This window comes from Balaenoptera acutorostrata, chromosome 19 (genome assembly GCF_949987535.1).
Source record: "Balaenoptera acutorostrata chromosome 19, mBalAcu1.1, whole genome shotgun sequence".
NCBI lineage: Eukaryota > Metazoa > Chordata > Mammalia > Artiodactyla > Balaenopteridae > Balaenoptera > Balaenoptera acutorostrata.
This window is the reverse complement of record NC_080082.1, coordinates 58,720,252-58,735,870: the sequence shown is the minus strand read 5'-3', so window position 1 is coordinate 58,735,870 and position 15,619 is coordinate 58,720,252. Positions and strand designations below refer to the sequence as shown.

General features: G+C 53.4%; 1 protein-coding gene and 1 non-coding gene across 2 annotated transcripts in view; one reads left to right on the top strand and one right to left on the bottom strand.

Moving 5' to 3' along the window:
• GRIN2D (glutamate ionotropic receptor NMDA type subunit 2D) overlaps window positions 1-15,619 on the bottom strand; it is a 32,446-nt gene that overhangs the window by 12,521 nt on the left and 4,306 nt on the right. Inside the window, exons 3-10 of the mRNA XM_057534392.1 lie at window positions 11,849-12,468; window positions 7,898-8,012; window positions 7,287-7,498; window positions 6,851-7,019; window positions 6,139-6,292; window positions 3,565-3,690; window positions 3,135-3,364; window positions 1,827-1,987 (exon numbers count right to left, since the gene is read on the bottom strand). Coding sequence (XP_057390375.1) covers window positions 1,827-1,987; window positions 3,135-3,364; window positions 3,565-3,690; window positions 6,139-6,292; window positions 6,851-7,019; window positions 7,287-7,498; window positions 7,898-8,012; window positions 11,849-12,468 — 1,787 coding nt within the window. The remainder of the gene's footprint in view (window positions 1-1,826; window positions 1,988-3,134; window positions 3,365-3,564; window positions 3,691-6,138; window positions 6,293-6,850; window positions 7,020-7,286; window positions 7,499-7,897; window positions 8,013-11,848; window positions 12,469-15,619) is intronic.
• Window positions 8,423-8,495, top strand: TRNAA-UGC (transfer RNA alanine (anticodon UGC)). Its single transcript has one exon. It is a non-coding gene; the product is annotated as a tRNA-Ala (tRNA).

Genomic DNA, 15,619 nt, shown 5'->3' with positions numbered 1-15,619 from the left:
AAAAAAAAGAAAAATATTACATATGTGGCTCTCCAGCTCTGCTCTAGAAAAAAGGCGGAGGAAACGCCTGGAAATATGAATAAGGAGGCGGAGAGGAGAGATCTTCACTTTTTACCTTATTATTTTTAACAAGTGTAGGTGTTAGGCAAGTAAAACCTTTGAAGAGAAGGGGGAAAGAGATTTGGGAAGGGGAAACCTCGTTCATGAAGATTGGGAATGTGAAGGCAAAGGGTGCCAGGCACAGAGAAAGGGGGTGTCCTCCAGGCCGGGGAGCCCTGGGAAGGGGGCTGAGGGGGTCCATCGGGCTTCGCAGCTAAAGGAAAGACAGGAGGAAGGGTGTTCTGGAAACAAGCTTGAGGCTTTGTTCCCCACAGGTTCCCCGGGCATCTTTGAGAACCTGCGTGGAGCAGGGAACCAAGTGACATGTCCCAACAATTCTAATCAAGACTGAGGGGTAAAAAAGATCCAGTTACAACTGGCACTTGCAGGGGTCAGCAGAGAGTGGGCCTGGGGGAAAGGTGTCAGGAGGGCAATACAGCTTCTGACTAACTGGTCCCTCTGATGTCCCCCTCCATTCATTCTCCACATGGAGGCCAGAGGGGGCATTTACAAACAGAAATCTGATCACATTGCTCCCCTACTTAAAGTCCCCCTTTCCCATGGCTTCTCACTGCCCTTCAAATAAAACCCAGCCCTGACCTCGGCCTCAGGGGTCACACCCTGTGTTCTACTCTCATCTACCCTCTAAACTGAGCTCTAACTGAGCTCGCCACCCTTCAGCCATGATGGCTTCTTGCTGTTCCTCTAAGAAGCCAAGACTGCTCGGGGCTCAGACCCTTTGCCTGCAAGGCTAGGCAAGTCCACCTAGTTAAGGAGGAGTCCCTCACCTCCTTCTGGGCTCTGTTCCAGTTACCTCCCCCAGAGGCCTGCCCTCAACACCCTGGTGAGTACACCCCAGCGCAGTCACACTCTAGCTCACAATCACTTTCTGAAATGATCATGCTGATTTTTGTTTGCATGTTTCTTGTTAATTTCCTACCTCTAGGTGGTAAGCTTGCTGTGGGCAGGAATTGTGATCTGTTTGTTCACTGCCTGGCATGGAGTCGAGGCTGAGAAAATAAATGCATGCTGAATGACTAAACCAATGAGGGACAGGGAGAGAGAGTCATTGTGCTTAGCTTTGTTGTAACCTTGGACTGCACTTTGGAGCCAGAACTTAACATTTCCCCATGATTTGGGAAACTGATGTTAAAAAAGAAAACAAAAACAAAAACAAAAACATATATATATATATATATATATATATATATCTCCAAGTATTGATTCCAGTGAGTTCAGATCTAATGATGATGATGATGGTAGTAATAATAATAATAACAGCAAATACCTACAGTGTGCCAGGCACTGTTCTAAGTATTTTGCATGGATTAACTAATAATAATAACTATAACAATTCTTATAAAAAACTTATGAGGTGGGTTCTCGTCATCCCCATTTTACAAAGGAGGAAACTGAGGCTCAGAGAGGTTGAGTAACTTGCCCAAGGTCACACAGCCAAGAAGGGACGAAGCCAGGATCTGAACCCTGGCAGTCTGGCTCCAGAATTCATAACCACTGGCTCTCTGAAAATATCCTAAGGCTCCTACTCCCAGAAGGGGGAGTTCATTCCCACCCTCAATGATCTCTGCCCTCCAAGCTGACCCACCCTGGGCTGGCCTCTGAGGCTGATGAATGACCCCTGACTCCTTGCCATCTCCGAGCCTCCTCAGGGGCCCCAGCAGCCCCACTCCCCACCCCCCACCTCCCGGCCCCCAGTCTGCGCTGACCCTGCCTTGAGCTGAGTGAGCGCTTCCTCTACGCGGGGCTGGTTGTAGCGCACCATGTAACTGTGCATGTCGGGGTAGTTGCTGCGGATGTTCTTCTCTGTGGACCCGTTGGGCACCGTCCCAAACTTCAGGGGCGGATACTGCTCCTGGGGCCGCTGGAACTGGGGCAGAATGGGGAGTCGTTAGGGCACCCCCCAGGGGGCATCTGGGTCAAGGATGTCCTCAACCAGCTGCTCCATTCTGGAGGATACTGGCAGACACCCCAGTCCAGAAGTGTTTCTCACACTTGCTCACCATGACCCATGGAAACACTACTCTTCACCCATCACATACATCCGCAGTTATCTGTACGTATGTATGCAGATATGTATACATACACATGCGCACACACAGTCAGGAGTAATATTGAAATATTTAATCCCCAGTATGGGCTGATCATGGTCCAATCAGAAGAGACACGGGCAACAAAGCTCCAGACGGGTCCCAGAGGCCCTTGATGGGCCAGGCATTAACCCTTAACTTGCTGGATCATGAGAGGTCCCAGGGGCAGGGGCTGGCATGGCACGGGCTGGGGGCAGTTGCTAACAGTTCCCAATCTGTTCAGAAATAGTTCACTATTTTAACAACAGACCCAGCCAGATAGGTGTGTGCTGGCCTAATTACCTAGAATGCAGTCAAACATATTTTGTATTCTATTCTAATCCATTCCATTAAAAAAGAAAATGTCTGTTGTAATCCATTGAATTGGTTCCTCAACCTTCTAATAGGTCATGACACCCAGTTAACCACGTTAGTCTCAAAGTGTGCCGTGCAGACCACCAGTCCCTGAACGAACTGTGATCCGTGATGAGGTAAGTACAGAAACCGAGAGAGTGAGCGTTTCAAGCTATTTGACAGAATAATTTTATGTCTGTTGAACCTAATAAATAAAGGTGTGGGTTGGAATTTTGCACGTCTTGGTTTTAAATTTTATTTTACTTTTCCAGTAATGCCTTTCTATTATATTTTATAAAAGCATTGGTCTCCACTGGATTAGAAATGTCAAAAATTAGCCCTTCATCACAGTTTGAGAGAAGCACTGGTCTAGAATATTCCATTTGGCACTACTGCCCCTAGAATATTTGGGGATACTCTCTTCTCCTTGGAATATTTAAATAGTCCATTGTGAAACATAACCATTTTCCTCCAGAATATTCCATTCTACCATTCTGGGACTCTTTCGGGGAAGAGACCCCCCACGAATCCCCTCCTCCCCGCATCTGCCACCTCCAACCTCAGCCAATTCCCTCCCTCCCCAAACACTCATACCTTTCGGTCACTGAGCCCAGACACGGTATCCACATACTCCTCCTGGATCATGAAGGCGGCCAGGTTGGCTGTGTAGCTGGCGAGGAAGATGACGGCGAAGAAAGCCCACACCAGCACCATGATTTTGCTGGTGGTCCCCCGGGGGTTCTCCACGGGCACCGAGTTATTGAACACCAGGGCCCAGAGCAGCCAGATGGATTTCCCAATGGTGAAAGTTGAGCCGCCAGGGCCTGCAGGGGGCCAGGAGGGGGACATGGACCCCAAATCCCTTATGCTCAATGAGGGAGCAGAAAGAACTACAATTCCCAGTGGCCCCTGAGGCCCCTGTTGCCTCAGGAGACCATAGCTCTATCCCAGGGGCTGTGGGGAAACGTAGTTCTGTCTGTGGTCCAGGCACTCTGAGGTAGGGTGATGGAGGAAGGGGACTCACGTTTGCCCGTGGCCAGGCTGCGGTTGTAGCCGACGGGACTGAGGTACTCAAAGATGAAAACGGTGACGGCGACCACAGTGAGGCACATGACGAACATCATCACCCACACGGCAGGGCTGTATGGCTCTGAGGGCAAGGGGGTGTGTGGCCATGACTCAGCCAAGCCAAGGCTTGGGTGCCCACAGACATGTGAACAAGGTACAGCCCAGATCTGACCCCGTCCTACTCTGCCCCCTTCTTGGGGACAGACTCATTGCCTGCCCAGACCCCTGGCAGGGGTGGCGGGGCAGTCTCTCCCAAAGAAAATCATCTCAATCATTTCTGTGATTTTAACCACCATATAGAAACTATCTCCTAAATATGTTTCCTGAGCCCCAGACCTGATTCTCCACCTTCCCCTGGCAATCCCTCCAGGCCATTCATGTCCCACACGTAGCCCAGCACCGACTCCCAGACTCCCCATCCTGGGAGTTCACCGTCCATCCAGTCACCTCCCAGACCCTCCCTCCCGCATTTGCCACCCTCACTCCCTCCTTCCCTCCCCCTCACCAGCATCCTGTCAGTCCCCAGCCCTATGCTCCTGTCCTCCCCCCACCCCCCCACCTCGGCCTTTCCTCTCCATTCTCTCTGCCAACAAGGCTCAGGCCACATCCTGTCCCCTGGACCATCTCCCCATCCTCTCCTCTCCAGCCCTTCCCCCCCCACGGCCCTAGAAGCTCTTTCTACACCCAGAGATGATCTGGCCTCTCCCCAGCTCACAGCCCTCTGTGGCTCCCCAGTGCCCCCAGGACAAAGTCCCTGCCGCTCAGCCTTGTTTCCACTCTCATCTCTGGACTGATCATTTTTTCAAGAACCCATTGCTTTAACCACCCAGGACTCACAGTTCCCCAAACGAGCTACATCCTCTCTGCCTCTTTCTCAACAGCTCCCCTACCAGAGGCACCACCCTGACCTGTCCATCAGCCAAACCTGAGTTCCTGCGTCCCCTTCTCACACTGCTTCCGGGAGTTCACTGACAACAATCCCAAATCACTCTTTCTTGAGATCAGTACCCAGGATTTGACCTCCCTGGGCCAAGTGTAAGTGGCCAGGACTGCCCCTGTCACAGTAGGGTCACCAGCCTGGACTGTCACTGCAGTATCTGGGGACATGCCTGTCGCCTCCAATGGGCCACGTGATGGGGCATAAACATGACCTTGTCACTCCCTTGCTGAAAGCAGGGGCCCCACGTGGTGCCTGTCAGGGTGCCCTGCAGAGACCTTGGTGCAAAGAGGAGGCCACAAGAGACACCGTTGGGGAAACAGACAGAAAACAAAACACCAAAGAAGGGTTGTCCCTTCTCCTCTCAGCCCTTCCGCCTCCCAGGAGCTTTGCTCAAACTTCAGAGAGCAGGAGGGAACGGACGTGAACTGCTGCCCTTGGCCTGATGTACGCTTTCCCTTTTGTCTTCTCCAAGCTCAGTAAATGAGATCTCTACCCAATCTACCTCAAAGCCAGCAACCCATTGTGTGCCAGCTTTCTAACCACATCCTAAGCCTGTTTACTTGTCTCACCCTCTTGGCCATCTTCCTATCCTGCACCCCAACGTCACTCTGCACAGACCTCTGCAGTAGCCTCCTCATGGGCCTCCTGCATCTGCATACCCACTAGTGGGATATCTTAAAAGCCTAAATCTGATCGTCTATCCCCACACTACCGCCTGCAGTTAAAAGCCTTGCCATTGCAATAAAAGTAAAAGCCAACCTTCCTACCATAGCAACCAAGGCCCTGCTCGATCCACCACCTGATACCCTCTCAGCCCTCACCTCCCACCTCTCCCATGATCACTCACTGCCCCCTCCCCAGGTCACACAGGCCTCCCGATAGTTCACAAATACCCCACGAACATTCCCACCTTGGGGCCTTTGCCCTTAATGTTCCATCTGCTTGGGACACTTTTCCAGCCAGATCTATGCAGGACCGGGTCACCTGCTCAGAAGGACCTGCCTGTCCACCCACAGCAACATCGACCCTATTCTTCTCTGTCTCTTCCCCCGGCTTAATTTCTCGTAGTATTCACCACCATATGAAATGATCTTGCCCATGTATCCCTTTAAGAGATTGTTTTCTGTCTCCCCCATGAGGCCCTGGGAGAGCTCTTAAAGGGCAAGGTTTCCTGTGCAGCCCAGAACCTGGCACATAGTAGGTGCTCAATAAACATTGTTTGATGGGGCCCATACTCATCTCTTTTCCTCATCTCGTACTTATATACAGGGGAAAATGGTTTTTGTGGGGCCTGCCGCTTATACAATTTGGAGGGTTCTCTTTAAGAAACAAGAAAATAAAATTATGAATACAAGACCAGGTACAGGGCCTTGAAGGGGCTGTGCAGGAGAAGGTTCCTGAAGCTCAGACTTTCTTAGTTTCATGGTAAAATTGCTTCTGGTGGGGGAAATTCTCCCATTTTACAGGTTAGGGAACTGAGGCCCTCAGTTCACCGGAGTCACCCTGCTGGTACAAGCAATAGCAGGATGGGAAATGGACACACAGCTGCCCCCACACCCCACCCCTTGCCATTCCAGGGCCTGGGCTCACCGAGAAAGGCCGAGGGGGACACAGTGCCATTGCTACGCGCCACCATAACGCTGATGCCTGTCTCCACGAAGGGGACGGAGAAATCCACTATCTCGGACCGCTCCTCGTTGATGGTGAGAGAGCCAATGGCCATGTCCGCGCGCTGGTAGAACACCTGGGAGTGAGGACAGGGAGGGAGTGAGGGAACCCAGCTGGCTCAGGACAAAGACAGGTCCCAGGAGGAGACCAGTGACAGGATGATAGAAGGGCTAGGAGGGTGGCGGGGTGGATGAGGGGGACGCAGGCAGAATGGGACAGGAAAGATGGAGGTGAGAGTCGAGAACAAGAGTGGGAAGAAGTGGCCTCCAGCCGCATCCTCCTCCCCCAACAAGCCTCTGAAAGTTTTGGGCTCCATCCTCCAGGCCCCGCCCCCTTTCCCTAATAGTTCCACCCTCCGAGCCCCGCCTCCTTCGCCGTGTCCTTCCTCCTGGCCCCGCCCCTCCGCCAAGGTGGGTCCTCCTCGTGGCCCCGCCCCTTCAAATCCAGGCTTCTCACCTTTGGCCACGCCCCTTCGGCCCCAGAGTTCTCCCCTCATAGTCCCGCCCCCTCAGAGCCATGATTCCTGCCTCTTGGCTCCGCCCCCTGACCCAGCCGCTTCTCGGCCCTGACCTGGTCCCGACTCCGCCCCCAACCTGTCTTGTCCCCGCCCCCACCCTGTCCCCGCCCACCTCACCTCCCCGATCATGCCGTTCCAGACACCATCAATCTTTTTGCCGTGCTTGCCGTTGGTGACCAGGTAGAGGTCATAGCTGAAGCCGATGGTCTGCGCCAGCCGCTTCAGAATGTCGATGCAGAAGCCCTTGCAGCACCGCTTTTCTGGGCGGGGGGCGTCCGGCGGAGGGCTGCGGGGAGCGAGCAGGCTTGAGGATGTTGGGGATCCCTCCCCACCCCCCCACCCCCACCTTATGGAAAGAGGGACGAGCAGCAGCTAAAACTATGGTGGGCATCGCTTTCTGGGGAAACTGAGGCTCAAAGGAATTACATGACTTGTCCAAGGTCGCCAAGCTGGACGACTTTCTGGGTCCCAGGGGAGGAGGGGGCTGGGGCTAGGACTACTAGGCTTCGAGAGAGGATTCTGAAGCTGGAACTCCTGGATCCCGGGCTGTCACCTGTGGGTGCGGTTGAGCTGGCTCCGGCAGGGGACGGAGTCTCGGATGCAAGTGCCACTGATGGGGTCGGCGGGCTCCACAATGACGAAAGGCCTCTCTTCCAGCGTGGCCACGGTGAGGTGCTGCGTGTCATCCACTGGCTGCAGGAAGCGGCCGTAGCGGGACCACAGCGGGTACTTGAGGCGGAGAGTCTGCTGCTCCCAGCTGCCCACCTTGGCCAAGAGCAGGGGATTCAGGCTTCCTGACGGGGACTTTCTAGAATGTTCTGGCCTTCATGGCCTGCCTTCCTCGTAGCCACGAGCTCCCAGCTCCTTCTCCCTCAGATCCAGGAGTCTGGGCCTCCTCCCCCGCCTCTCCCTTGGACCCAGAAACCCTTTCCTCCTTCAGACCCACGAGTCTGGGCTTTCTTCTACCCGAACCCAGGGGTCTGGATTCCCAGTCCTTCCCCTTTGGACCTAGAAGTCCAGGCTCCCAGCCCCTTCCTCCGTCAGAGGCCAGAATCCAGGGCCTCAGCCCCCACCTCTGCCAGGAGTCTAGGTCCTCATTGCTTCTTCCCCAGGACCCAGGAATCCAGACCCTCTCCCACGCCTGAGGTCAGCGCCGGGACTCACCACCTCCCACGTCCTGTCTCGGGTGAGGGAGATGACCACCAGGGAGGGGTTCACCAGGAAGCCATCCTCATTGAAGGAGTAATCCCGGTTATCCCAGGTAATGTTCATGAAGTACCTGCCCAGCAGGAAGGGAGGGGACACGTGGGGACCTGAACTGGACCTTGGCAGCTGAAGGCCGAGAAAGTCCCCCTTCTACTGACCAACCCCAGCGCCCAGTTTGAATCTCTCCTCTAAGTTCTTGAAAACCCAAATACACCTCTTCTCTGCTAGGCACTCTCCCTTGGCAGCTCGGTGCCTCCAGGACCAGGTCCCAGACCCTCAGCCTGGGTTTGAGGCTCTAGGGGACCCACCTGCCTCTGCAGCCCGATCTCTGATCACTGCCCACCGTCAAACTCTCTCCGCCCAAACCCTTTTTCTGCCTCACAAATACTGAATGCAGGGTGTCCCCCAAACATATCAAGTGGTTTTCTATCTCTAGGCCTTTGTAGGTGCTTTTCTCTCTGCCTAGAAAAAAACCCTTGGACTTCCCTGATGGTCCAGTGGTTAAAACTCTGCGCTTGCACTGCAGTGGGCACGGGTTCGATCCCTGGTCAGGGAAGTTCCACATGCCACGCAGCGCGGCCCAAAAAAGAGAAAAAAGAAAAAAACCCTTATTCTCTCCCTCCTCATCCTGACCAGTTCTTAGGTGTTCAAGACTCAGCTCACGTGTCCCTTCTTCTGGACAGAAGCCCTGGGAGGGTCTCTGGACCCCCAGGTATCTCTATTATACAATGGCACCCTGTGCTCTGAATGCCTGTCACATCACCCAGGTCACTGGACCAGACCCTCAGCTGCCATCCTTGCCTCCTCGCTCCCCTCCAGCCAGACCATCAGTCCCCAAGCCCCGTCCTTCCTGCCCCTGGGATATCTCTGCCCCATCCCCTCCTCTCTGTCCCCACAGCCCTCCTGGACCCCTACCCCAGCCTCCTACTTGGCCTCCAGCCTCCAGTCTTTCTCCTCCAGTCTGTCCCCACCCCACCCCGGAGAGGTCTTTCTATACCCCAAACTGACTCCACCTCTACCCTGCTCATAGCCCACCCATGGCTCCCCAGTGCCCCAGAACAAAGTCCAAGCCTCTCAACCTGGCATTCAAGGCCCTTGCGGCCTGGGCCCCTCCACCTAACCAGCCTCATCGTTCCCAACCCCTAATTCTCCACCCTGAGCTATTGTGGTCTCATCAACCTGCCCAGGTTTTTCTCCCCTCTGGTCCTTTGCACAATGCTCTTCCCCCTGCCTGGATTATCTATTTCTGGTGGACGCCCAACTGCCCTTGCAATCAAATCTAAACCCCTAACCTGGCCTAAATGCCCTACCTGAGCTGGGCCCCATGTTACTCCACCATACGCTGCCCACTTGCCCACTGTGCTCCAGGCACACTGGCTTTATTTCAGGCAATTCCAGCCCCAGGGCCTTTGTACCTGCTGTTCCCCCTCCCTCTCTTCACTCAGATCTTAAGATAGTTGGCTCTTTCTCTCTCTCTCTCTCTCTCTCTCTCTCTCTCTCTCTCTTTTTTTCTGGCTGTGCTGCGCGGCTTGTGGGATTTTAGTTCCCCAACCAGGGATTGGAACCTGGGTCCTCGGCAGTGAGAGCATCGAGTCCTAACCACTGGACCGCCAGGGAATTCCCTTGGATCTTTCTCTTTATCCTTTTTTTTTCTTTTTTTTAACCTCCAAATTTCACCTACTTGGAAAGGCCTTTCCTGACGACCTCACCTAACCTAGCACCATAGACATTTGTTACACATTCTACCTGCTTTATTTTCATCTCATAAGTTATTACCTGCTGATGTTTTTTTCCTTTCTTTTCTTGTCTGTGCACTGATTGTCTCACCTATGAGACTGTAAGCTCTGAGAGCAGAGGCCTTGTTCAACATTATACCCTGTTCATAAAGCAGGGCTTGGCACACCACAGACTCTTGACAAAGGGCTTTTCAATGAATGAAATGGATGAATGAATGAGCAGTTTATTCTTCAGGTCTCAGCTTAGATACCACCTCCTCCTGGAAACATCCCTGACTCCGTAGGCTGACCCATGACTTGTATAGCCTAGTTTGGAAGGTTGACTGGGGCCAACACAATTCCTCTCCTGGGAGGAAGTTAGCTGTGAGATTTGGAGGCATGGGTGATGGAAAGGATGGGCTGAAATGGTGAGTACGATGAAGGAACAGAAATTCTGGGTAAGCAGAAGAACTGGACAGCCCCTTGGAGTGGCAAGCCTGAGACAGAGATAGAGATAGAGACGGAGATGAAGATGGTGATGAAGATGGAGATGGAGATGGGGATGGTGATGGAGAGGGGGTGGGAGAAAGATAGACAGACAGACAGACACACACACACACACACATAGAGAGAGAGAGAAGCAGAGACGATCAGAAAGAGAGAATCAGAATGAATTGAAAGAGTAGCTGGAATTGAGGAATTGGCCTCAATTCCTGATGTCTGGCTTTCTGTGCATGTTTATCTTTCCAATAAACCCCTTTTTCCCCGAGGAAACTTGAATGACACTCTGCTTCCTGCAACCAAAAATGTCCTGGCTTTGCAGTACTCTCCCCAGTGCTCCCACAAAGTCCGTGCAACCTCCATTATTGCAAATAACATGCTGTGTTGTCATTATCCCATCCCTGTCTGCTACCCCTACAGGACCCTGTGTTCTTTCAAGAGAAGTCCATGGTCTTATTCATCTCTGCGTTCCCAGTGCCCAGCATGAGCCCTAGTTCCTAGCGGGCGCTCAGTAAGTATTTATGAACGAGGGATGCTTTTCTCATCCTCTTGCCCTTGGATCCTGATTCCCAGCTCCCTACTTCTCAATTCTCCTCCCTTAGGCTTTTTTCCCCACCTATTGCCCCTTCCCAAGCTCAGCTCATCCTCATTTCAGCATTAAAGTTCTCTCCTTCCACTGTCTGTCACCAAACTCATCAAGTTCTCACTCCCAAAGCTTCCTGGGGTGGAGAGGCTGTTTCCCGCCAAATCCTGGTCTCCTCTTATAAAATAATCATGTGTCAGCTGGGCACACACCTGCCCAGCTAGAATTGACATTCCCCGAAATTCCTTGCAGCTAGCCCAGGGCACGGGCAGGTGATATTCAAACTCTAACAATCAGTGCAGCACAGGCACTACCCAATCAGAATCGATGTCTAGCCAATCTGCATGGATGTGGCAGTACACAACCAATAAGTCAGTCCTGGCCCAGTGACTACGTTCTCACTGATGGGATGTAAGACTCGTCCCTTCCACCTCACTGGCCATAAAGGAAATGGCTTGTTCACCTCCTCGCTTTCCCCCTTTTCATGCGCTAGAATTCAGACATGCCCTACAACCCAGCTTCGACTGTGCGGAAAGGAGATGGCAGAGCAACAAGGTGGGAGGGTCCTGAGTCCCTGAATGATCACATGGAGCGATGGAGTCTCCTGATAACCTGAATCGTGCATCTCTGGACTGTTAAGTGAGAGAGGAACAAACGTCTACCTTGTTTGGGACATTGGATTGTTGGGTCTTTTTGTCACTGAAGTTCAACTCCTACTCTAACTAGGGTATTTCACCAAATCTAAGATGCTATCAACTAGAAAATGTGTCACGATCTTTACCTACCACAAAGGAAAAAAATGCACTGCCCGTGAAACCTTGGTAGGCTATCAATTGTAAGACATGTCTTGGTTTCAAAGACATTAAACTATACAAAAACACGCATCCTAGAATCATGAAATATAGTAATACACTCACTGTATCTCAGGTGCTTTTTTCCAAATCACCTGATTTAACCCCAGAAAGGAGACCCAATTACACTCGTTTTACAGAAAAGGAGACTGAAGTTCTGAGAGGGGACGTGACCCATTTGAGGCCACTCAGGCACAAGTACCCCAGGTACTCAGGCTCAGGAATCTTCCCACAGCCCTCCCAGCCCAGCCCTACTCACCTGTGTAGACTCTCCCCTCGGTGCGTGCGGTTTTGGGCGCGACAGTCATGGCCAAGTTCAGGCAGGAAGCCATAGTCACGCAGCAGGGCCTGGGCACCTCTGGCCACTACAGCCACGCCAGCTGCCACACGCCGGGCCAGATCATCCCTCCAGCCTGCCGAGCGCACTGCAAACAGCCCGGCAGGCAGTGGGGCGCCTCCTGGCAGAAGAAGGGGCTCCCCAGGGGTGCCCGAGCCCCCGCCTCCAGCCAGCTGGGGCCCCACCATGAACCAGACGTAGCCAGGCCCAGTGAGGCCAGCCTCCTCGGCTGCCCGGAACACAGGCTCGGCCTCCTCACGGGCACAGAAGAGCAGGCGGATCTGCGCACTGACACTACGGAGCTGGGCGCCCAGCACGGCCTCGCCAGCCCCGGGGTCCAGCGTCAATGCCCCGCGGTGCTCCCAGCCCACCAGGCTGCCATCAGTCAGCACCTCAATGTAGGACAGGAAGGCCCGGTGGCCGGGGGCACGCGTGGTCACAGCTACAAAAGACGTCCAGTCGTATTCCTCCAGCACCTCGAAGATGACCTGAAGCTGCTGCTCTGTGGACGAGCCCAGCTGCAGGAAGGTGGAACCCTTCTCCTGCGGGGGAGGAGGAGGAGGGTGTCAGGCCACCCCACGTGGAGACCTCAGCGCCCAGCGGTCAATAAGGGACCTTCAGCGGCCAGTGAAGGGTTCACAGCTCCCAGGGGTCCAAAGGGGACCTCATCTCCCAGCAACTGATAAGGGCATCACCGCTCCCAACGGCCAAAGGCAGCTCACAGCTCTCAACATGGCAGGCTGACTAGCCGTTCGGCAAACCCAGCTCCTTTCCTTGCTGGGGCACAGAGCTAGACCTGGGTTATGTTTAGCCGCAGGACTGAGTTCTAGGCTCATCCATAAAAACCTCTCCCCCCATGCACCTTACTCTTCCCTGTCTGAGGGCAGATGCAGAGGCCCCAGAGAAGAAACCTAGGGGATTACAGAGCCAAAACACGGAGGAACCTGAGTCCCTGAGTCACGGCTTGGAGGCGAGCCAACTCCAATCAAGAACACCTGTTTGGATTTAGATGAGTGAGAAACAACCTCCTATTGGGTTAAGCCATTGAGAAGTGGGGGTTTATCTGTCACAGCAGCTAACATTACTGTAGTGAACACATTCAGCATCCTGGGAGGGAACTACAGTTCCCAGCATCCACTGAGAGGGACTACATCTCCCAGCAGGCCATGAGGGTGCTGAAGGTAGTCTCTCCCAGCTGCAAGAAGCTTTGCTGAGTAGATTTGCCCTTCTCTGCTTTTCTTCCTACCTTCCTGTCCCCTCCTTTTCTGTTTCCTTTGCTGGACTCGCTTCCTCAGTCAGAATTCTAAACATAGGAATGCCCTTGTTTCCTCTTTTCTTCTGTCCTCTCTCCCTGGTGATCTCATCCAAATCCATGGGTTTAAACACTGTTTCCTGTGTTCTCCAATATGGTAGCTACTAGCCACGCATGACTATTCACATTAAAATCAGTTAAAGTTAAATAAAACTTAGTTCCCTGGTTGCACTAACCACACGTCAAGTGCTCAACAGCTACACATGGCTGTGGCTATCATATGTGACAGAGCAGATGAAGACCACCTTCATCATTGCAGAGAATTCTATTGGACAGCCCTCGGGCCCATATCCAGACCATCTCCAAGTCTTCTCGGCTCTCTGTTCAAAACATGACCTCAGCTGTTCAATCCTCACTACGGGCCCTGTCACGGCCCTCATTGTTACCACTCTCTTGCCTAGACGACAACAGCTTCCTAACCCATCTCGACTTCCTTTCTCGCACCTTCCATTCTCCAGACAGCAGCCAGAGTGATCTTTTCAAAATAGTAATTGGATTGCCTCCCTTCTTGGTTGAAAACCTTCCAATAATTCTACATCAGAATCAAAGCCAAAGTCCTCGCTGTGGCCCACAAGGCCCCACATGACCTGGTCCCTGTCGCCTCTCTGACCTCATCTCCCATCACCCCAACCTCTTTGCTCTTCCTCAGACACCTCAAGTTCCTTCTGGCCTCAGGGGCTTTGCCCTTCACTGTCACCTTTCTCGGGGACACTTTTCCCCCCAGCTCCTCCCCTCCTCAGTCCTCAGGTCCAGCTCAGTTTTACCTCCTTGGGGAGGCCTCCCCTGACCACCATCTATTGAAGCCATGTCCTCGGTCATTACCTCTCCTTCAGGACAGATTTTACTCTCTGTTATTTGTTTTTTCTGTCTCCCCATTAGAAATGCAAGCTCTGTAAAAGCAGGGACCTTGTCTTTTTTTTTTTTTTTTTAACCTTTCATAGCTGTATTCCCCAGAACCTAAAACAGCCCTGGCACAGAATCAGCCAATAAATCTTCCAGTAATGCGATGAGACAAGCAAGTGTACTTTCTCCCTAGGCATGTGCCTGCGGTTAAATGTGCACCGGTTAGGGCTGTTGTCCTGAGGGGATGAGGCCTCCCAGAATGCCGTGAGAGCACTGAGAGGCCCTCACCCTTGGCAGGTGGAGGTGTGCTCAGGGGACCACATTCCTAGTATTCAATGGGGGCACAGATGCAGCTGTGAGGACTACTCTTTCTTCCATTCGGAAACACTAAAGGGACTACATTTCCCAGAAGGCAACGGGTGTGCACCCAGCAGACAGTGAAACAGAGGGGCACACATTTCTAAGCAGCAATGGAGGTACGAGGGACCACGTCTCTCCGTATGCCAAGGAGGTGGCAGCCAGGAAGTAATAAGTTCATCTCGCAGATGATCTGCCTTCAAATCTTTGGACAACCCCATGCCAAAGAGAAGAAGAAAGTTGGACAGAGCTCTTTCCCAGAGTGCTCTGGACACGAGAGAACTACGAGTCCCAGCCTCCAATAGTGACCTAGTCACAAAGCCGCCGGCCCCCACAGCAGGGAATTGGTGGAGACTTAGGCTCCACCCACTCAGGTGGCCCCATCCTCAGGCGAGTCCCACTTCTAAGTTACACTGGCTCCACCTCTGAATAGGCCCCGCCCCTTCTCAGGCACCTCCTCTTAGCTGACCACTTCTGAGTCCGCACACAAGGCTTGTTCAAATTCTGCCCTTCCCTACCAGAAGTCCACTCCAGCTGGCCCCTCCTGTGCCCGCGGGAGGCAGGCCTCTCTCCAGGCCACAGCCAGCTCCAGCCTCTGCCCCCGCCTTCCCTGTAGGCTCCTGGCTTTGACCTCTCATTGGCTGAGCCTACCTCTTTGGGGGGCCTTCATCTTTCCAGGACCACCCCCTGGATTCTTGCTTTCCAAGCCTTACAGTTGGGTACGCCCACTCCCAGACCGTCTTCCTCTCTAGACTCCGCCCCTTTAGTACAGAGCAGGGGTCCTGTCCTCCCTGGCCTCCCCCCTCACTGGCTAGCCCCGCCCCTTCCCTGACTCACCCCTTCCTTGACTGGCCTCTCCCCACTTCCTAGCTGCATGGTTCTACCCCTCCCTCGCCCTCTCACTTAGGACACCTCTCTTTCTCATACTCGTCCTTTCACCAGATGGTTCTGTCCTCCTTCGTTGACCTTTAGACCCCATGCTCAGCTGGCCGGGGACCTCCCTTTCCCTCAGTACCTGATACCCCTCTTTCCTGGTCCCTGTTCCTGCCTTCCTGGCTCCCGCCTCCTCTCCAGCCCTCACCCCTTTCTGAACCCCATTCCTTTTTAACTGACTCCCCCTCGCAGATCCCAGAGCCCACCCCTCACTCCGACCTTGCCATCTCAGGCGTGTCCCTTCTCGT